At 42.0% G+C, this 22,480-nt stretch overlaps 1 protein-coding gene across 8 annotated transcripts in view; it reads right to left on the bottom strand.

The window, feature by feature from the left end:
• Positions 1 to 2,255: 2,255 nt before the first annotated feature.
• HOOK3 (hook microtubule tethering protein 3) overlaps positions 2,256 to 22,480 on the bottom strand; it is a 121,824-nt gene continuing 101,599 nt past the window's right edge. For 4 of the 8 annotated variants that reach the window (XM_040362263.1, XM_040362270.1, XM_040362292.1 and 1 more), the window contains 3 exons: positions 20,785 to 20,856; positions 8,890 to 9,026; positions 2,256 to 2,794 (listed from right to left, as the gene is read on the bottom strand). In XM_040362263.1, the coding sequence (XP_040218197.1) occupies positions 2,767 to 2,794; positions 8,890 to 9,026; positions 20,785 to 20,856 (237 nt within the window). In that variant the 3' untranslated portion in view covers positions 2,256 to 2,766. Of the gene's footprint in view, positions 2,795 to 3,111; positions 3,642 to 8,099; positions 9,027 to 19,020; positions 19,460 to 20,784; positions 20,857 to 22,480 lie in introns of those variants that run through there. The other 4 variants (XR_005750854.1, XM_040362279.1, XM_040362311.1 and 1 more) reach the window with 4 other exon arrangements.

Below are 22,480 nucleotides of genomic sequence, written 5' to 3'. Positions count from 1 at the left end.
TCTAGAATACCAGAATGTCTAGGCACGGTCATGTGGAAGTGCCCTGTTACACCCATTTAGTAAATATATACTAAACTACTTTGTTACATATTGCTTTTTTGCATACTGTACCAATTAATCTCAATTAGTCAGCTAAACTTTTAGTATGAGTCTACTCCAAGTTGGAACACTGGGGCTGCTCGTTATTCTTGTGCAGAGATTTACCAAAATATTAGGAAAAACAAAAAAAATCAAATAATCAACATTTGTTCTCTTTTCATCAAAAATGGGTTTAACTGCTTGCCGACCAGCCCCCACAGTTATACGGCGGCAGGTCGGCTCTGCTGGGCAAGAGCACGTAGCTATACGTCACCTCGCCCAGCAGCCAATAGGGACGCGCGCCCCCGACTCCCGTCCCCAGCGGGCGCGATCGCCGCCGGGCTCCCGCGATCGCCCGTTACAGAGTGGGGACCGGGAGCTCTGTGTGTAAACACACAGGTCCTGTCAGGGGAGAAATGCCTGATCGTCTGTTCATACAATGTATGAACATCGATCAGTCATTTCCCCTAGTGAGTCCACCCCCCCCCTACAGTTAGAACACACCCAGGGAACATACTTATCCCCTTTCCCACCCCCTAGTGTTAACCCTTTCCCTGCCGGTGGCATTTTTATAGTAATCCAATGCATTTTAATAGCACTGATCGCTATAAAAATGGCAATGGTCCCAAAAGAGTACGAAATGTCCGCCATAATGTCGCAGTACCGAAAAAATTGTATATATATATATATATATATATATATATATATATATATATATATATATATATATATATATATATATATATATATATATATATATATATAAAAATTTTGGGGGGGGGGGGTATTATAGCAAAAAGTAAACAATATAATTTTTTTTTTAAATTTCGCTCTATTTTGGTTTATAGCGCAAAAACTAAAAACCGCAGGGGTGATCAAATACCACCAAAAGAAAGCTCTATTTGTGGGCAAAAAATGACACCAATTTTGTTTGAGAGCCACGTCGCACGACCGAATCTCAAAAAGTGCTCTGGTCTTTGACCAGCAATATGGTCCAAGTGGTTAAACAGATCTATCAATCCTCTTTAGTTTCAGGCCTCTTTCACACATGCGGATCCCGGGAAGATCCATTTTTGGATATCCGCTTGCTCAGCGGGGATTGCTGCATTGGTCCCTGCTGAGCCGGCAGAGGACAGGTCTGTCACTGCACACTGTGCAGAGAGGCCAGTCAGATCTCCGCTCTCCTCTATGGGGAGGGGGGGGGGGGAAATCGGATGAAAACTAACCGTCCGTTTTCAGCCAATCCAATCCGCCAGACGGATGCAAAATAGGGTTTGGGTCCGTCACATTTTAGCGGAGAGAATGGGATCGGGGCCGATCGGGTGTCAGCGGACATGTCACCGCTGACATCTGACGCTCCATGGAGGTACATGGAGCATTCAGATCAGCCTGAAAAAACTGACAGCAACTACTATTTTGATTCTTGGAGGCTACACACAGGGGGAAATTGTACCAGAGTGCAAAATCTGGTGCAGCTCTGCATAGAAACCAATCAGCTTCCAAGTTTTATTGTCAAAGCTTAAATTGAACAAGCGGAAGTTAGAAGCCAATTGGCTACACCAGATTCTGAGTGTTCCAGTTTTAGTAAATCTCCTCCACACTGTCTGCATTCAGATCTGTGCACTCCTGCCCGAATGTTACATTTTGACATTCGACTGTGCCCGTGCAGTCGCTGCATCTGCATCCACTTCTGTAGGCTGCCTAAAAGCAGCTCCAAGGTGGATTCACAGATCAGAGGATGGGTCTCAGCGCCCATATGAATGAGACTTAAAACAGTGCATGTAGCTCGAAGCTACATGGGCAATTCTCACTAAAACTAGTAAAATAGACGAGTAGCAAATTAAATGGCTCCCTAGAAGTAAGCTACATAGTAGCGTATAATGGCACACTGTATAGTTTGCAATTATGACAGCTAAAACCATAATCCTTCCACCGTTCCATCAGTTAGCGATTAACCGCTACTCTTCAGTAATTGATCACAAGTGATTTTAGTCATTAGACTGAGCAAAAAAAAAAAATCTAAATAAAAAAAACACTGCCTTTGTAGCTGAGGTCTCAAAATATCTCTGAATACAGCCAAAAAAAAAAAAAAAAAAACTTAAAAAAACTTACTTTAAGCAAAACTCACCTTAAAGCTTACACAACATAAAAGAATTTAACATCAAGTCTCGTGGTTCTATACATAATACTGTCATAAAAAGTTTAATTATACTATACAATAAAAATGGGAACAAAATTAGAGCCTTCGGCTCCCTGTTTAGATACAAATGCGTGGATATAAATATAAATCGGTGTTACGTAGAAATATATTAAAGTATGAGCACAATTTATTTAAATAAATGCCAAGGCAGCCAGTATATGCAAATTAATTACATAGAATATTGGGGGAAAAAAAAGTCAATCAATAACTTGTTATAATAACATACAATAGGCAGTATCATAACTTAAAATATATATATATTTTTTTTTTATTATTTTTTTTAAGAAATGCTACTATGTAAACAAAATGTTGTAACAGGCATATGCACAAAATAAAAATTAAAAATATCAGAGGGTGCTATACAACAAAAAATTAAAAAAACAAGAATTGATCATCTATATCCCTCCAGCTTGTTTTGGGTTGTCATTTTGTTATGTGGTCATATATACACTCTGCTTTTCCAAGCATGTAGGCAGCCATGGCCTGAATTACTGAAGGCTTGTATTCAGAAGGTGTCTATAGAACCAAGAAAATGGAAAAACAATTATAATTTTAGTAGAATTGGTACCACTTTGGAAATGTTTTTGTCAATTGCTTTAGTCACCAGGTATTTCACGTAAAATCGACTTTTTATGCCTTTTTCCAATTAAAGTCTTAGGACTGTAGCAATTTTTTCAGCTTTATTCACAGAACCACTGGTATAAGATTTGTTGTAGTTCTTTAATTGGATATATCCCTATGACCTTAGGACGCTTTTTTCACTAGCATTCCTGACTTTGTTCTACCCTAGCACAACTTCAACAGCAGAAGTCTTGCTTGCTCTGCTGCATTCAGTATAATGTGTTTTTTTTTTTTTTTTTTAATATCTTACAACATGAGAATGACATTTGAGCATGACTGGGTACTAAGTGATGAGGTCTTTGTTAAGGTTCTAATACATTTTAGAATCTAGGCGCTTTTTTTTTTTTAGTTTAGGGTGGTCTCTAATTGCACTTCCTCCTCAATGAAAATTTGGTGTTGAAAACATGGCCTACTAACTGTTCCTGAAGACCACAGTTAGAACACACAGTGTTACCCAACACCTTTAATTAACCAGAATGTGGCTCACATGATAGGCTGCTGTTATTACATATAAGCGGTTATTAGTAAATTAAAAAGTAAAATACACAATACCTGCAAAATCAGGATGTGAAAACAGTATGGATGGCTTAACGTAGAAGCATTAAATGTAAGAAAACAAGCAGTGGTAAACCACAACCCCTAAAGAAGTTGTTAGTCTGCAGGTTAGGACGTCCAAACATAATTTTCATGCAACGAGCAGTATTTGACTGCAAAACCATGCCGCGATCATGCAATCACATCACTGCAAATAAATAGTAAGGAAAATGTATTAATAAGAAAGAAATAACAGAAATTCATTGATAAAACACTCCCCTGTATAGAAAGCGACACTTTAGACACTATAATAAATTACACCCATAGGCCTTAACAGCTTTGAGTGCTTGTTTACCACATTTCCACCTAGCCTTTCAGGTTATCCTTCCTCTTATTGTCTTCTATGTTTCTCAGCACATGGTTTAGGACAGCTTGATGAAATATATTTTGCTTTATAAAACGGTTGCAAAAAGATCATCCCATTTGCAGGATTCCAAAGTCCTACACACTGGTCTTATGGTTATTCTGTACATAGTATTAAATAAAAAAGTATAAAGATAACCTCTGAAGGAGGTTCCCCCAACCCCTTTCTCAAGAACTCTTCTAGGTCTAGGTTTGTTCCTCCTGCATACCAGAGATTCCCTGTTAGGCAACATTAGTGGGACGCCAATCATCCACTCCAAAACATTGGTCCGAGTCTAGGTTACCTGCCCACCATGTACTATTACACCAATGCCTACAGACGCTGCCACAGATGAGGCAGTATTGAGTTTAAAATTGGGGCCCTGGCACCTGCCAACCGGGAAGGCCATCATACTGCCTTATTGCGGACACCAATCCTTTTTTGGCTCCCCCCTGTAGCTCTGCCGGTTCCTCCCTCCCTTTGGTCGCTCTGCAGGGGAATCAGGTCTTGCATATGCACCTCCACACTGTCCAGGCCCCCCCTGTGTATCCTTTTCCTTGCAGCGCTATTGCCTTCCCGCCTCCTCTCCCTACCATTGAGAGCTGCCAACGGCACACAGGAGGGCTCATTTCAGAGCGTGTGGGGGGGGGGGGGTCAGTAAATTTTTCATATGTACAGACCCCCTACTTTCCAGAAAGAACAGTGAACAATCGGCAATGATCGCTCCTGAAGCATAGTAGGCTGTACGGGCCCCTGTGATATCCAACAGATATCACACCTACATGCCTATACACAGATCTAAAAGTTAATTGTGTCTACATTTTATTCTTGTACCCAGATGATGTCTTCCATTTTTTAAGGTGGCAAACATCCCTGCATCAGGCTATTGTGCTGTATATTGTGCCAGGTTTACGGTTTCAATAGATTTAATTTTTTTGTTATTGCGTGGTAAAAAATAAAGTATAAGATACTACACCAGCACCAGGTAACATATCTTCATTGTGCTAATGTACCACTTCTCAGCTGTGCAGACAATAAAGTGAACCAGCTGATGTAAGGTATACACTTATGTAGCATAAATGTCAAAAGATTCAACCAAAAAATCTCACAGTTTAGGATTATCCATACAAGAAATTACACTGTCAACTGACACAATAAAATTTAATTTTTATGTCAGGAAAACAGTGAAGGCATTGTGTCTATTTTTCTTAAGCAAGATATGAGTCACTCTCTATGGATAAATTACCTGACATTCATTGAAGATAGGACTTTGATTCTTAGCATTCCTAATGGAGCGATCAAAATCCCATGTATAGGTATGCCCTAAAGGCAACTTGTCATTCCAAACTATTTACTATAACTACAATCAGTGGAAGGTCTGGTTGACAATGTCTTTTCTGGGCCTATTGCATTTCTTTATTTTAAGACTATAATCCTTGTCAATGCTGTAACTCAGGAGCTTAGAACTTATGACCAGTGTATTCCCCATTTCATCCATCCTGATCAATTTACAAGAATTTTACATTTAGACCTTTTAATGTGCAATAAAGCCCCCATTGTGATATCAACACATAACATTAACCTTCAAATACAGAAGTATCATCTGGTTATGGGAGCCATCTTTGGTAGGACATCTTAAAAGCTGGTTAATTAGTATTTTCAGAAAAAAATCAGCAATAGCGGATTCCACATTTCTCATAACATAGGTGACTTCAGGGGAGAGCGCCTGCAGGGAACCCCAGAAGATGAGGTATGGGGATGCTCTGCGCAAAGCCCATTATTATATTTTAGGTAAAACAAGACAAGCCTTTAGTATCAGTTTAAACATCATATGTCTACTTGTAAATACATGGAAGCTTTGGAAAAGGTAACTGCTCTACCATCTTGAATAAGAGCATTGTACATATGTCACCTCCGTGCATCACTATTATCCAAAATGAAATGCTGTTTTGCATTCACTTTCATTGATCTGATTCATTATTGCAAGAGTAAAAAAAGTTCCATTAAAATGATTTAGCAAGCTTTCTAGTACTTCAAAAAGGAAATACATTGTCAAAAACATTAAAGCAATAAATCATCAGTTGAATAAGAGGTATTATACCCTGCTACAAACTGCCCATTTGCAGTTAACAATACACTACTTCTATTGTTTATTATAAAGTTATTCGAAGAAAGTCACACATGGATACAGCTATACTATATATTCCCTAATAACTTCCTTTATCAGGTGATTAACTCACTGTCACTGCTGGATTCTCCTGGTACTAAAGCCAGTCATACAAGGTTTGAATTTCAACAGGGTCCAACTGAGATTCAGACTATGTATGGGCAGGCTGAATGTATCCAAGTTGATCAATCTATCAACTTGGGTAAAACCAGGCCGTCTGACTTTACATGAGATTATTGATCGCTGCTAGCAGTAATCACTGTATTCTACTGGCGGTGACCACTTCCCCTGCTGAGAACACAATTGTTCCATGAGGCGGCGTGGGGGGGGGGGGGGGGGGGTCACCCTCATCAACATCCTACAACTGTGAAACCCTACAAAGAAGATTATAGGGGTGGTGTTCCAAAGAAGGCATTTCAACCCACTGTCCATTACAAAGAAGAAATATCAATTTCAGGTGGATAACCCCTTTAAGAGTATGTACATAAATATTCATTCATGTCGTTCCCATACTGCTATGTGCGATATGAACTTGCTTGGTTTTTGCCTTGTATATAGCATAGAAAGATATGAACAAAACAAAAAAACAAAAAAAAGGACCGCTCCAGGTATGTTACCAGATAGAAAAATGGCTCAATGCCCACTAAAGACAAGTCATATATAGTCAATACTTTTCCAAAAATTTCAAAAGGAGAGAAATTTGGAAAGCATCTAAGCGTGTGGGTTTTCACACATACATCTCTGTCATTAAATCAATGTCATTAAATCAATAGTAAATTACTAAGTCAAGCAGTCATTCCTGTTGCAATCAATTTCAGCGACTTCAGTCACCTGATTAGATGCAGTCTCCCGCCTTGTTTTGACTCATTGCTGATAATTCTAGGAAACTATGCTGCAAAATGTGTGCAGATACTCTTAAGCCTCATGCACACTGGTTTCTTGGGAACTCCGTTTATCCCGACAGGAGAAAAATCAGAGGTATAAAAACTCACCTAAGCTGCATTTTTTCAAAATAGTCTAGGTGAGTTTATCAGAGTTTGGGAGTTTATTTCATTGGCCAGAACTTTCATTTATTCTGGCCATTGAAATAGACACTGAAGTGCTAAATGTGCCTAGAGTTTATGCGTGTTTATGAGCAGTCAGCTTTCTTTGTGGTCAGAAGAACTGCTCTAGAATGTGACAGCCCATAAACTCCCATGCTGATAAATGGCTACAAAACGTCCATGTGTGCATGGACACATAGTATAACAGAGGGGAGTTTAGGGGAAGTTAAAAAAAAAAAAAAAAAAAAAAAAAACACACACACGAGTTTAACAGCAGCAATGTGCATGAGGCCTTAAGTGCCTTAGTTTTGCCCCCACTAAAAAAACATTTCGCTTTCCTTGCATTTCTTTTTGTATAGAAAAGAAAAACGGCAAGGACAACTCCAAAAAGGTAATTAAACTTAATTGACACCCTTTTTCAATTTCATGATATAAAAGAAAATCTGCTACTTGTGTGTTATCATTGTAATTTATAATCAGTGTGTCGCGCACACACAGCTTAGGGCTCAGTTTTCATAAAAAAGTAACCAACTGTAGCAACCAGTGCACTTCCAGTGACCCACTTTAAATTTCCTTAAAAACACAACCTTCTAAAAACTTGTCTCCTGCACTAAGCACAAGTAAAATATATAAACTTAAAGTGGCTAAAACAGGTAAACAGCATTTGGCCATTTACAATGTTAAGAACTCAAACATTTAAGATGCATTCAACCATGTAAAGTGCTACTTTGACATTCATGAATACTTTCTCAAGTAGACTACTTAAATACTACATATAGTGGCACAAACTTCACATAAACAAATATGTAAGCAAGTAGCAAGATAAAAAATTTACATTTTTTTTCTCAATCTATTGTTTCTTTGATTTTCTAAAAAGGGATTACAATCACCAATTTGTTTGAAATAATTATTTCCTTGCGGCAGAAAACTGAAAAGGGAACGCAAAATTAAATGCAATTTCCATTCACAAACCTGTGTGGGGTATTTAAGTGGTCGTACAGTACAGGGTATTCTCACAGGTTGCTAGTGCAATGGGCAACCTCCCAGCCAACCCAAAATGCAGCACTTTATTATGTACATATTCCTGAAAAATACACATTCTGTGCATATAATGGGCAGTGCTGGATTCAGTCCAACCAGTCTATGTTCTTTAAACACATTAAGAGATACCACACTGAAGACTGGGCACATGCTTGCATGTATCTACATCCAAGGTAAGAATATGTACAAAAGAAATGGGTCAAGATGTCCAGAGCCGACGACCACTATGTATACAAAAGTTATCTTGACTGTATGTATACGTCATCAGGCCACATAGAGACAAAGGCCTGCAGAGCACAGAATACCCTTCAAATGAAGCCTCACTGCATGCATTTCATATGGTTACATTTTTCGTCATCTGTGACTGCTGCTCTGTGAAAGTCCTGCCTAGGTAGGTCCAGGAGTCTGAGATAGTTAACAGTAATTGTCCTCATAGCACTGTGGTGTTTAAAGTATACATTAAACATAAACATCATCTACACATAGGCAAGTTTTTACTGCCAGTTTGCGTTCTCCATTAGATTACACCAAAGAGACACGTAAAAAAAAAAAAAAAAAAAAAAAAGTATTGTTCTTTGCTCTTGAATTAAAGTTTACGTAAAAAACATTTATGATGTTCTGGGCTAAAAAATTTGGCACAGTCAAAGCAACTTAAAATGGACACATTAATAGGACAAACAAATCTAACAAAACATTTTAAAAAAGGTAAGAAGCTTAAAAGCACACTGGTGACATTTCCTGAAATGCAGTTATGTGCAACATAAGGGTATGATGCAGATTTTCCGGCCTAAGGGTCTTCTACCTCGCTGTGGCTGACTGGACGTGTCCTGGGTAAGACCTTCTTGAGCTTGTAGCTTGCCGCTGCCTTGCAAGAAATGACTGTCCTGATCCTGTGCTTGCCAGTCTGTCCTCTGCAGCTTTTTTATGTAAAGCCATTCCCTGCAAGAAAAAATAAATTAAAAAATCAGCAGTGGTATTTAAAAAAAAAAATCTGTACTAAATCACTGAGCCTAACAGAAACATATGGTGTAAGGACCTTTTAGCATAGGTACCAATTTCAGCAAACCTCATGCAAAGTATTAAAAGATAAGTTCACCTGTGGGAACATGTTACATGTATCTTTAATAAAGATTTAATACAAAATGACTGCAACTGCAGAGCAGATGAGCAAGAACAAGGAGAGAAAAACAATTAGAGAGCCTCACAGGGTAACAGTGTCCATAGCATCCAACGTACATAGATAGAACCTTAACCACTTCAGCACCGTGAGAAATTACCCCCTTCCTGACCAGAGCACTTTTTACGATATGGCACGGTGTCGCTTTAAAGCGGTGGTTCCCCTAAAAATAAAATGTTGACATCGCATTTAGCAAATAAATTACAGTTAGAATCGGGTTGTTTTATTTAAAAAATACCTCCGTACATATCGTTTCCATTATTCGGTCCCACCGCCACTTCCGGGTACGATGCAGGCGGTGGGCGTTCCTAATTGATTGACAGGCATCCGAACGACGCATCCATCGCGTCACGAGATGCCGGAAAAAGCCGAACGTCGGTGCGCATGCGCCGTATAGAGCCGCACCGACGTTCGGCTTTTTTCGGCATCTCGTGACGCGATGGATGCGTCGTTCGGATGCCTGTCAATCAATTAGGAACGCCCACCACCTGCATCGTACCCGGAAGTGGCGGTGGGACCGAATAATGGAAACGATACGTACGGAGGTATTTTTTAAATAAAACAACCCGATTCTAACTGTAATTTATTTGCTAAATGCGATGTCAACATTTTATTTTTAGGGGAACCACCCCTTTAATGACAATTGGGCGACTGTACGACATTGCACCCAAACAAAATTGACGTCCTTTTTTCCCCCCACAAATAGCGCTTTCTTTTGGTGGTATTTGATTACCTCTTTTGCTATAAACATAAAAAGAGTGACAATTTAAAAAAAAAAAAAAAAGCAGCAATATTTTCTTTTTTGCAATTATAAATATCCACAAAAAATATATAAAAAATGTACTCATTTTAGGCCGATACGCATTTTTCTACATATTTTTGGTAAAAAAATTTTTTTCACAATAAGTGTATATTGATTGGTTTGCACAAAAGTTATAGCGTCTACAAAACACGGGATAGATTTATGGCATTTTTTTTAAAATAATTTAATTAGTAATGGAGGCGATCAGCGATTTTTATCATGACTGCGACATTATGGCGGACACATTGGACACGATTTTGGGGCCACTGTCATTTATACAGCGATCAGTGCTATAAAAATGCACCGATTACTGTGTAAATGACACTTGCGGGGGAAGGGGTTAAACACTAAGGGGCAATCAAGGGGTTAAGTATGTCCTAGGGAGTGATTCTAACTGTGGGTTAGAAGAGTTCGCTGGGCCCGCAGGCACGCTCACAGAGGATGCGGCGGGCGCCCGCTACACAAAAAATTAAAGGGGACATATCTGTACGCCCATTTTCCCACCGTTGCCATTGTGCCAACGTATATCAGCATGCAGCGGTCGGCAAGTGGTTAACATACGTCAGCGATGGCAAACCTTTTTTGAGCCTGTGTGCTTAAACTGCAACACAAAAAAAAAAATTCAAAGTGCCAAACGGCACTTTGAAAAAGACATACATGGACCAAGGCTGTGGTGGACATTTTCCAAAGTACAGACCTTAGTGAAGGACACCAAGGTACACTTCAAATAAAACCATTAAAAAAAAAAACTCCGTCTACTCTCTGGCCTAGTTCTACAAGTACAAATACATTTAAAATAAACATTTATATAAAGACTGCTTGGGATAAACCGTTAGACAGCATCTGTCACCTCAAGCGCAGCCTCCATCCCTTATTTTACCTCAAAGGAAGTCTCCATCTACTCACATTCAGCCTCCTGTCCCCTGACTGAACTTTTCCCCGTCTTTGAGCAGGATTGCGGCTTTCCCATCAGACATACGACAAGAGTGGATGAGAGACTGCAAACATACTGCTTTGTTTGTTACTGTATCAGACCTGCAGTTTCTGCAAATTTGTGATTCAGCAGCCCATGTTTTCCTGAATGAGCTCATGCAATCATTATTATCGATCTCACATGCAAAGACACCTAGGTAGGTACCCAGGCCAGCAGCACCTTCTTTCCTTGTTTCCTCCTCAGCTCTGTGCTTTTTCTACCACTCTGGGGGCAGCCACTGCACTGACCCCCAGGCAGACCCCAGTGCCAGATTAGACCACCCAGTCCCTCCCTCCCTCCTGTGATTGTCCCAGGCTATTGCTGAAGTGCCAAGTCCACTCCAGTGACCAGTGAGTCCACACTGCACATGAGTTAACTTACTCTGCACCACAGTCTCAGAGTCAGTCTCACTCTCAGCAGACACTGACAGACTCAGTGGGCTTGAGGCGAGCTGCCTTCCAGTTGGCTCCTATAGGGTCTGTCCTCCTGTTCTCCCACAGTGACCTGTGCTGCCTGACACTCCACAGAGACTCCCAAGCCCCTCCCTCAGAGATGACTTGGCACTGCACGAGTCAGGACGAGTGGGCGGTGCTGCGCCCCAGCCAGACCTACAGTCACATACACCCTAGGTAGGAGGAGAGACTAAGCGGTGACGAGCGGAGTCATTAGACTCAATAATATTATAAAACAAAAAGTCTGTGGCGGCCGCCGGCACGGCGTCCCCAGAGATGGCTCGCCGTGCAAGCTGTGGCACTCGTGCCATAGGTTCACCATCACTGACATAGGTGTTCAAATTATCAATATACATCAGGTTTTCACATTAGTATTGTAATGGGAGTACACCAGGAGGACCAATCTTGCCAAGCGGCTTTAAAAGACTTTTCTCAAAAGGAATAGATTTAGTGTCAGTGAGTGAAGAACTTGTATAGCGCTACAAATGCGAACTGAATCGCCTCAAGGCGCTTTGTCCCATTTCGTCCAGGTCCTTCAGAAGAGGTGGGTCTTAAGTTTTTTCCTGAAGGCCTGATGGTTTTCTTCCATGCGGATGTTCATGGGTAGAGCATTCCATAGCCGTGGTCCTTGGACTTCGAATCTTCATTCTCCTTCAGATATGTAGCGGTACTTTGGGATGTGGAGATTTTGATTTGTTGATCGGAGGGCCAGATTAGTGGTGTAGCATTTTAATTTTCTCGCATTAATATTGAGGCACGTTTCCTTGTGTGCATTTGTGGGTGAGGCAGAGGGTTTTGAATGTAACCCAATCCTTTACGGATAACAAGTGGAGAGTCTTCAAGGCCGGGGTGATGTATTCCCAGGTTTTTTTCCCCTGTTGTCCAGAACACAGCAGCAAGGCTGTGTCCTCTTCTGGGATGAACAGGATGAGTTTGTTCTCTGCTTGCTGCAGATAGTGAGATCCGGACTATTGATCCTATTTGAGCGTCCATAGTCACGTCTGAGTCAAAGATGACTCCGAGGCTTTTGACTTTGTTGCTTGGGGTGATGGTTTGTCCAAGAATGGTAGGCGGTGTCAAAGTCATCCTATACCATCCCATTTCTTTCGGTTTGCATGTAGAAAGAGAAGTTCTGTTTTGGATCCATTAAGTTTGAGGGCACTCTCCTTCATCCAATTATGTATCAATGTGAGGCATTTTTCTAGTCCGTGATATTGGTCTATTTTGTTAGTGATGCGAAAATAAAGTTAAGTGTCATCGGCGTAGGAGTGGTAGAGCAGGTCCTGTTTGCTGATGATTTTGAGGAGTGGGCCGAGGTAGATGTTGAAGAGCACGGGCGACAGGGGTGATCCTTGAGGGATTCCGCATGTGACTGTGCGTGCCTCCGACACGAAGGCTCCCAGATTGAGTGGATGGTGTTTATGACCAATGATAAATTGAGTGTTTGAGCTCCCCTCCAGTGCCTGGTGATCGTCAAACAACCTGCCAGCAAAATGGCAGTAGCCACTCTTCGGTGCAGCATAGGGGAAATCATTTATACTGAGATTTAATATTGCCACATTAATTTTTAAAAGGCGAACTTATCCTTGAAAAAGCTCTGTCTTGTCTGTTGCTATGGGTAAGGGTACTAAATGTAAAAAAGTATAAATGTCCTCCAATTGGTTGCCCAATGACCGGGCCATTTTTTGCTATATGGCACTGCGTCGCTTGAACGTCCTTTTTTCCCCCACAAATAGAGCTTTCTTTTGGTGGTATTTGATCACCTCTGCGGTTTTAATTTTTTTGCGCTATAAACAAAAAGAAGCTACAATTTTGAAAAAAAAAAAGCAATATGTTTTACTTTTTGCTATAATAAATATCCCCCCCCCCCCCCCCCAAATATATATATATATATATATTTTTTTTTTCGCAAAAAGCTTATATTGATTGGTGTGCACAAAAGTTATAGCGTCTACAACATATGGGATAGATTTATGGTGTTTTTTTTATAAATTCTTTTTATTAGTAATGGCAGCGATCAGCGATTTTTATCGTGACTGCGACATTATGGCGAACACTTGACACTATTTTGGGACCATTGCTATTAATACGGCGACCATTGCTATAAAAATGCTCCGATTACTGTGTAAATGACACTGGCAGAGAGAGAGAGAGAGAGAGAGAGAGAGACACTTGTAAAGCGCAACACATGCGAACTGAATCGCCTCTGGGAGCTGTATCCATTTCATGGGTAAGGAACCCCTTGACCTCAGAAGAGATGGGTTTTAATCTTTCTCCTGAAGGCCAAGTGGTCCGACTCCAGTCGGATGGTGGTTGGTAGTGCATTCCACAGGCGAGGTCCCTGGACTGCAAATCTTCGATCTCCTTTAGACTTGTATCTGGCCTTGGGTATCTGGAGGAGGTTTTGATTGGTGGATCGCAGAATGCGATTGGGGTTATGGGCTTTTATTTTTTCGCATAGATATTGGGGGGCGTTGCCTTGAATACACTTATGTATTAGGCAGAGTGCCTTGAAAGTGATTCTGTCTTTTACTGGCAACCAATGAAGGGATCTCAGTGAAGGTGAGATTGATTCCCATGGTTTTTTCCCAGTCACTAGTCGAGCGGCCGTATTTTGAATGACTTGCAGACGAGTGATTTGGTATTTGGGGAGTCCTAGATAGAGGGCATTTGCGTAGTCGAGTCTGGAATTGATGATTGTTCTCACCCCGACTGCAATGTCCTCTTTCGGGATAAAGGGCGCGAGTCTGCGTAGTAGGCGCAGCAGATGATGGGATCCGCTGACTACTGACCCTATTTGTGCATCCATTGTCATGTAGGTATCGAAAATGACTCCGAGACTTTTGACTTTGGTGCTAGGGGTGATAGTTTTACCCAGAATGGGTGGGGGAGTCCATGTTGACGCGGGGTGATTTTTCCGGTTAGTGTGAAACAGGAGAAGTTCTGTTTTCGAACCATTGAGTTTAAGATAACTGTTTGTCATCCAGTTATCTATTAGAGTGAGGCATTTCTCTAGTCCAAGAGAATGATCCTTTTTGTTGCAGATGCGGAAATACAGTTGTGTGTCGTCTGCATAGGAGTGGTAAAGTAACTTATGGTTACTGATGATTTCAAAGAGAGGGCGAAGATAGATATTAAACAATACGGGCGATAAGGGAGATCCCTGAGGGACTCCGCATGACACCGTACGTTTTTCAGAAGTGAAAGACCCCAGTTTCACTATTTGTGATCGGTTTTCCAAGAAGGAGGAGAACCAGGGTAAAACACATTCAGCTACTCCGGCTACTTCAGCTAGCCTAGCCAGTAGTAGTCCGTATTCTACAGTGTCAAAAGCCGCGCTTAGGTCCAGCAGTATCAGGAGACAAGATTCTCCTTCGTCTGCGGCCTCTAGAGCATCATCCCATATTTTGAGCAGCGCCGTTTCTGTTCCGTGACCCGGACGGAAGCCTGATTGAAACGGATCGAGTAATTTATGGGTGTCTAAATGCAGTTGCAGCTGTTGTACAAACTACTTTCTCCATTACCTTGGAGAAGACATTTGGAGGTGTTATGGGCCTCCGGTTGTTTGGGTCTTTGGGGTCGAGGGTAGTTTTTTTTTTTTATTGGTTTTATTGTACCTTGTTTTAGCAAGGTGGGCACCATGCCCTCCTTGAATGATTGGTTAATGAGCTGTGTGATAGCTGGTGCCAGTATATCGGCACTTTCTTTCAGCAGTTTAGTGGGGATGATATCATTGGGTGCTGTGCTATTACGCAGAGTCCCGATGATGTTTTTAGTGGCATTGATGGAAATGGGTTTTAGAGTGAATTTTGGCGATTGCGGCGGATTTATGTGGGTATTAGGTTTGTGATTTGGGGGGGAGTTGGTGAGGGTTCCATTTTGCTGAATACTTTCATAGATTTTTTCAATTTTATTAATGAAATAATCCGATAACTCGTTGCAAAATTCTTGTGAATCAGAATTGGGGGCCTCTAAACAAGCTGGATTCATAGTCTGAGTGACCAGCTTGAAGAGTTCTCGGGGGCGGTTAAGGGCATTTGCGATGATGTTGGAGAAATTATTTTTTTTGGCCGTGAAGATTTTTGTGATATTTCTTTGTTATTATCTTGTAAATGGTGTGGTTTTTATCTGAAGAGCACATTTTCCACGCAGCTTCTGCTCTTCTACGCTCTAGCAACGTCAGCTGGTCATTAAACCAGCTGGAGTTGTTTTTCCGGATGCAAGTTTTGCGTTTTGGTGCTACTAAGTCAGCTGACTGTAGTAGCGCCTTGTTGATGGCGTCAAGTGTTTCTGTGGCTGTTTGTTTTTGTTGGGTTGTTTTTATTTTGTTCCCTAGTGTTGTTTTGAAGAGTTCCGAGTGGAGCTTCTTCTGAGATCTAGTCCAGTGAGTTGTCACCGGTTTTGTCGTTTTTTTTGGGCTGGCATTTTTGGTGATTGTGAATTTGATGGCATGGTGATCGGTCCATGGTTGCGACTCATTTCCCAGGACGTCAATTTCCAAATCTTGTTTGAAAATGAGATCGAGCGTATGGCCTGAGGCATGAGTGGGGCCTTGTATTAGTTGCTGCAGACCTAATGCTTCCAGATGGTCGATGCAGGCGTCGGCTACGGGGTCCAGCGAGGAGTTGGCCCAGAGGTTGAAATCCCCAAGCACCAAAAGGTGTTTGATGTTTAGGGTATATGTGGAGATGAATTCCGCCAATGACGTGAGAAGGTGCGTTTTTGGGTCTGGTGGTCTATAGCAAAGTAGCATATGGACCGTATCTTGGGGATTTGTTTGCAGCTGCAGAGTGAGGGTTTCCATGAATGGAAGCGAGTTTTGAAGGACTGGTTTGGTGATCGAGAGGCGAGTCTTGTGGATCACCGCCAGGCCCCCCCCCCTCTTTGCCCCACTCCGTTTTGCATTTGAATGCGATAATTTGCTGGCACCAATTCTGTTAGAATGGTGTTGCAGTCGGATGTCAGCCAGCTTTCTGTGATGAAGAGGCAGTCTAGATTGTGTTGAAGGATGAAATCATAGATTTCTTGTCGTGTTTTACTGCCGATCTTGTGTTGACCAAAGCGCATATTATGCGCTTGGGCTGGGGTACCTGCGCGTAGTTTTTGACTGTTGATCGTTGATTGATTCTCAACAGTCGCTCATTCCTTAGAGCTTTTTTGGTGACAACTGGGAGTATAGAGGCAAATGGTTTTAGTTCCCGGATGGTTTCTGCAGAGTATTTTAGGTAACCCATGGTCGCAGAAAAAAAACGCAGGGAAGTAATGTTGATTGGGGGGGTCTTATATGGTGATGGGTGGAAGACTGTCCAAGTGAGCCGTCACTCGTTGAGTCTTCTCTCCCCGATTGGTCCAGAGGAAGGAAAAAAACCCCAGGCGTGCTGTGCCAATCTGCAGCGATCAGGGGAAAAAATTCCTTCCTGACCCCTTAACGGGCGATCGGTGCAACCCTGGATCAATTGCCTAGGGGGGTGTGGGGGGGGGGTGGGAGTCCTGTTTTTTTGTGCCGTGTCTGCAGCAGCCGAGAGCTGGGAGGACCCTGCCTGGCTGCACTATCCCTGGGGAGAGTCGACTCGTTTGAGAGCGTCCTGCTCTCACTATCCCTGGGGTGAGCAGGGAAGGGGTTATACAATAGGGGGCGATGAAGGGGTTAAGTGTGTCCTAGGGAGCGATTCCAACTGTGGGGGATGGGCTACCATAACAGCAATGACTGCTCCCTATCATAGGGAGCAGTAGATCCCTGCCATGTTACTAGGAAGAACAGGGAAATGCCTTGTTTACACATAGGCATCTCCCTATTCTGCTACTCCGTAAGACGATCGCGGGCACCCAGCGGACATTGCTCGCTTGCACGGTGGCAAATTCAAAAGGACGTACAGGTCCCATGGAGAACAATAGTACCTCCTCTTGCATAAAAAAAAAAAAAAAAAGGCTGTACAGTGTGGCCAAAAATTTGGAGAATGACACAAATGTTTTTCACAAAGTCTGCTGCTTCAGTGTTTTTAGATCTTTCGGTCAGATGTTACTATGGTATACTGAAGTATAATTACAAGCAAGTCATAAGTGTCAAAGGCTTTTATCAACAATTACATTATTATGCAAAGAGTCAATATTTGCAGTGTTGACTCTTTTTTCAAGACTTCTGAAATTCGACTTGGCATGCTGTCAATCAACTTCTGGGCCACATCCAGACTGATTGCATAATCAAATCAGTAGTTCGTCAGAATGTGGGTTTTTTTTTTTTTTTTTTTGTCACCCGCCTCTTGAGGCTTGACCACAAGTTCCCAATGGGATTAATGTCTTGGAAGTAAATGTTTTGTTCCCCAAACCACTTTATCACTTTGCCTTACGGCAAGGTGCTCCATCATACTGGAAAAGGCATTTTGCGTCACCAAACTGTTCTTGGATGGTTGGGAGAAGTTGCTCTCAGAGGATGTTTTTTTAACATTCTTTATTCATGGCTGTGTTCTTAGGCAAAATTATGAGTGATCCCACTCCCTTGGCTGAGAAGCAACCCCACACATGAATAATCTCAGGATGCTTTACTGTTGGCATGACACAGGACTGATAGTAGCGTTTGCCTTTTCTTCTCCGGACAAGGTTTTTTTCCCAGATGCCCCAAACAATCGGAAAGGGGATTCAGAGAAAATGACATCCTTAGCAGTCCAATCCCTGCACCTTTTGCAGAATAATAGTCTGCCCCGGTTTTTCCTGGAGAGAAGCGGCTTCTTGCTGCCCTTTTTGACACCAGGCCATCCTCCTCACTGTGCATGTAGATGCACTCACACCTGCCTGCTGCCATTCCTCAAGCTCTGCATTGGTGGTGCCCCAATCCTGCAGCTGAATCAACTGTAGGAGACAGTTCTGGCGCTTGCTAGACTTTCTTGGGTGCCTTGAAGCCTTCTTCACAACAATTGAACCACTCTCCTTTAAGTTCTTGATGATCCTATAAATGCCCAATTTAGATGCAATCTTAGTAGTAGCAATATTGTCCGTGAATCCCTTTTTGTGCAAAGCAATTATGACTGCACGCGTTTCCTTGCAGGTAAGCATGTTTAACAGAGGAATAACAGATTTCAAGCACACTCTTCCTTTTAAAGTTTCCAATAGGTTATTCTAACGCAATCAGAATTTCCAGCATTGTCCTCGTCAATACTGGACACCTGTTTTTGTGACTGTGCCCTTTTTAAATTCTGACAGCGTGTGCGGGGAAAGGATCCCTCGCCAACTGTCACAGGAAAGGGGGGGGGGAGATCTGGGAGACAAGAGCTGGAACAGGTTACATGTTCCACCCTAAATACATTTTCCAAAAAGGTAAACTTTAGTGATGGTATGGTACTAATGGCATTCACACTTAAGTGCATGAAAGCATCTATAACTGTACAGTAGTGAAAATGTTTTTGAATTAGGCAACTTTGCTGGCCAGCCAACTGGAAGCATCCAATGCATTGTGACCATGTTTTTGTCTAAGGGACTTCTGTATAAAAAGTTTGCCAACAAGAACATTTATGTTTTCCTACAGCAAGCAACCATTGTCACTTCAACAATTTTTTATTTCATACAGATTTTATTTGGCACAAAACAATTCCGAAAATTCAAAAACTGCAAGGAGTACAAAAGGCCGATGACGCACTGCAACGGCTAAGGAATAAACAAATGATGACTTTTTAAAACACATGTCAATGAAGGGTATCACACAACTTGTAAAAACAGTTCAATCACTTCAGGTACACAAAGAATCATCTAGAATGAAAATGTATCCTGCAGATTCATAGCATAAACCCAATTGCGTCAGCCATGTGCAAAGAGCCAAACTCCCGGTGCCTCTATGGTGGGGACAAACCAAAAAGAGTAAGTTGTCTGAGGAGGAGAGGCTCACAATAGCTCAGCGGTCGAGATCGCTGTACTAGCATCACATAGTTAGTACAACGGCTCCTCCCAAGCTCTTCAGTTTTTTTCCCGATCAGCCCGCTGGGTTAAAAAGGAAAAAATAAAAATAAAAAAACAAAAACAAAAAAAGTTTGTGTACTAGGCTTTACATTGTAATGTTATTAAGAAACTTGCACTAGTTGTGATCTATATTATCTATTGTAATCATTAATATGCAGCACAGATATATCGTATTTTCTGGCATACAAGACAACCTTTTACACCGGAATTACACAGAAACAAAAAAAAAACGGGGGTCGTCTTAAACACCGGGTGAAGCAGCGCTGCCCAATGGATATCAGGCCGCCGGGTGCTCTGTAAAGCTGTATGTATTTGGTATATGCGCCGCTCAGCCTATCCCGGTGGGCGATGCACACTTGATGACTACAGAGCCTGCTAAGCCTGCTCTGATTGGAGCAACAACCTCTGCCAATCCGAGCAGGCTACATATATGTAGCCCGCTTGGATTGGCAGAAGTTGTTACTCCAATCAGAGCAGGCTCTGTAGTCATCAAGAGTGCATCGCCCGCCGGGATTGGCTGAGCGGCGCATATACTAAATACATACAGCTTTACAGAGCACCCGGCGGGGCTGCAGCCTCTTCGGTTTTTGAACACATACAGCAGGGGTGGCCAACCAGTGGCCCGTGGAGCCCTCTGATGTGGCCCGCGACCTCCTGCTCTGGAATGGTGGGTTGACAAGCGCAGATCTCAGGTTGCCAACCTGCCATACTGCAGCATCAGTGTTGTGAATGGTGGTGGTAGAGGAAGAAAGTGGCTGCGGAGCAGAGCCCCATAGGCTGATGCTTTCTCTACAGCTAGTCTATGGCAAAGTTAAGCTAACCCGCAGGATAGACACAGGTGCATTATGCTGCACCCACGTTGTGGGTAAACCGCAGCACATAAGGGTGAAAGCAGTCTCAGGCCCTTTTCACACGATCAGCCCAACCAAATAGGACCCTCAATTAACCTCTACAGAGCGACAGATGTCCGTTTACGCTCGCCTACCTCCAATCCAAAAAAACAAAAGGGAATTCGTCCCATTCCATCTGGGTGGATCGGAGGACCTATAGAGTAGCCGTGACCTGTCATCCGTCCGCTCCGCTCAATGTGGCCCGCGACTGGTTACCAAGTTGCTTAAGTGGCCCTCGCTCTTCAAAATGTTGGGCACCCCTGACATACAGTATTACTGCACAAGGGGGTCGTCTTATACGGTGAGTAGAGCACAAAACCACTGTTTTAAACTGAACGTTAAGGGGATCGTCTTATATGCACAGCCGCCTTATACGCCGGCAAATACAATAGATGGCAAACAGAACATTTTTAGTTGCAGACATCTTTACATTAATCCCAACCAAATAATGCTTACCATGTTATACCATGCACTGACAATCAGTTTCTCTTCCTGATCTCTCTGTGTCTTGGTTTTCTCAAACTCTTTCTAAAATGAATATACAAACATATAAAGAATGTAAGGTAACAACTATTCAACCATACAGTTTAAAACCTAAATTGACAAGCCAATAAAGAAACCATAACAAATAAAAAAAATAAGGATTTTTGATTTGCCTGTGAATTCCTTATCTTGAAGTACAGTACAACACAGGACTTGTATTTATAGACCATGGGTTATATACAGCTACCTTCAAGTGATTGCACATTGGCAAAAAACTTGCAAGGACAAGCCACAGAACACAGCATATAACCCCACACACTGCATGAGACTCCAATTATTCAGAAGGCAATAATGAGTGATCAAGACACAGAGGAGAGGGGCATATATCCTGTACTTCAATAGAAGGAATCCACAAGCAAGTCAAAATTCCTATTATATTAACTGTACAGCCTTTTTGGAGTCGCATTTTTTACTTTTTTTTTCCATTTGGGATAAAAAGCACAAATGCTGTGTGTCAGCTAACAAAAAAAAAATTAAGAGCAGAGTGTATTTCTTACAGAACATTGACTACTTTGGTGCAGCCCGATTTTTTATATTTTACCAAATAACTGTGTAATATATTGCGTTTATGCGACCTAAAATTCACTTTAGTGTATTTTCTACTGAAATGCTGCATTTTTTAAACTGTTGCACCATCTTTGTGCGACATAAAAAAATAATAATTGAACAACAGATGCCAGCACTCCTGTCAGGATTAGGAGAGTTGTAGGACAGTGTACGAGCCACGGACGGGTGTTTCCTATTGTTGGTACTGCAGGACTAGCGACAAGTAAATATCCTGATCACTGTCACGCCGTACAGTTTATGATGTTAATGTGAGTGTCCATTTGGCACATGTTTGATCAACAAATAGGTTTTAAAACGATAAAGCACTTTTGCACACTATTGTTATTTTGCATGACCATATTGAGCCATCAAGCTAGAGATCGGTATATACAGATTAAGAAGTGTGGTGCATGCTGACAAGTAACCCAGCAAGGATCAATATATAAGGCTAAGGAAAAAAAGCCTTAAAGGTTGATTATCTACTGTATTAAGGTGAGGGCACATCTTAAACGGTGGAGGATCTCCTTGCACAACAGTTTTAAAGACACATTTGTCTTTTGGATGTTTATATTTATGCTCCTTGGATTATATTAGTATTACAGATAGATTTGAACATTATTATAGTGCTGCACTATATGTATATATCAAAAAAATTGGCACTATCATTATTTAATTCTCAGAGTGTCTGCTTTCAAAAAAGATATCATGTTTGGGGGTTTCATGCAATCTTCAGACCTAAAATGGTTTTTTTTATGCCACTTTGCGCCCACACTATAGACAAAAAGACGTTTACAGCGCAGCGCTCAATTGCCGGGAGGGCGTCCCTGGATATCCTCCTGTTAACTAGTTCCCTGCGCGCCACCACGGGCGCGCATCGGGGAAAAGCTGTGCCCGCTGCATCACGTGGGTGCCGATGAAGGTGCCTGGCGGCCATGATGTGTAAACACAGAGATCCACGTCCTATCGGAGAGGAGACCGATGGTGTGTCCCTTGTACATAGGGACACCGATAAGTCCCCTCCCCCCACACTAAGAATCACTCCCAGGGAACACATTTAACCCCT

The sequence above is a fragment of the Rana temporaria genome, chromosome 1 (assembly GCF_905171775.1).
Source record: "Rana temporaria chromosome 1, aRanTem1.1, whole genome shotgun sequence".
NCBI classification, from domain to species: domain Eukaryota; kingdom Metazoa; phylum Chordata; class Amphibia; order Anura; family Ranidae; genus Rana; species Rana temporaria.
The sequence above is the reverse complement of the archived record's forward strand: the minus strand, read 5'-3'. Positions and strand labels throughout refer to the sequence as shown.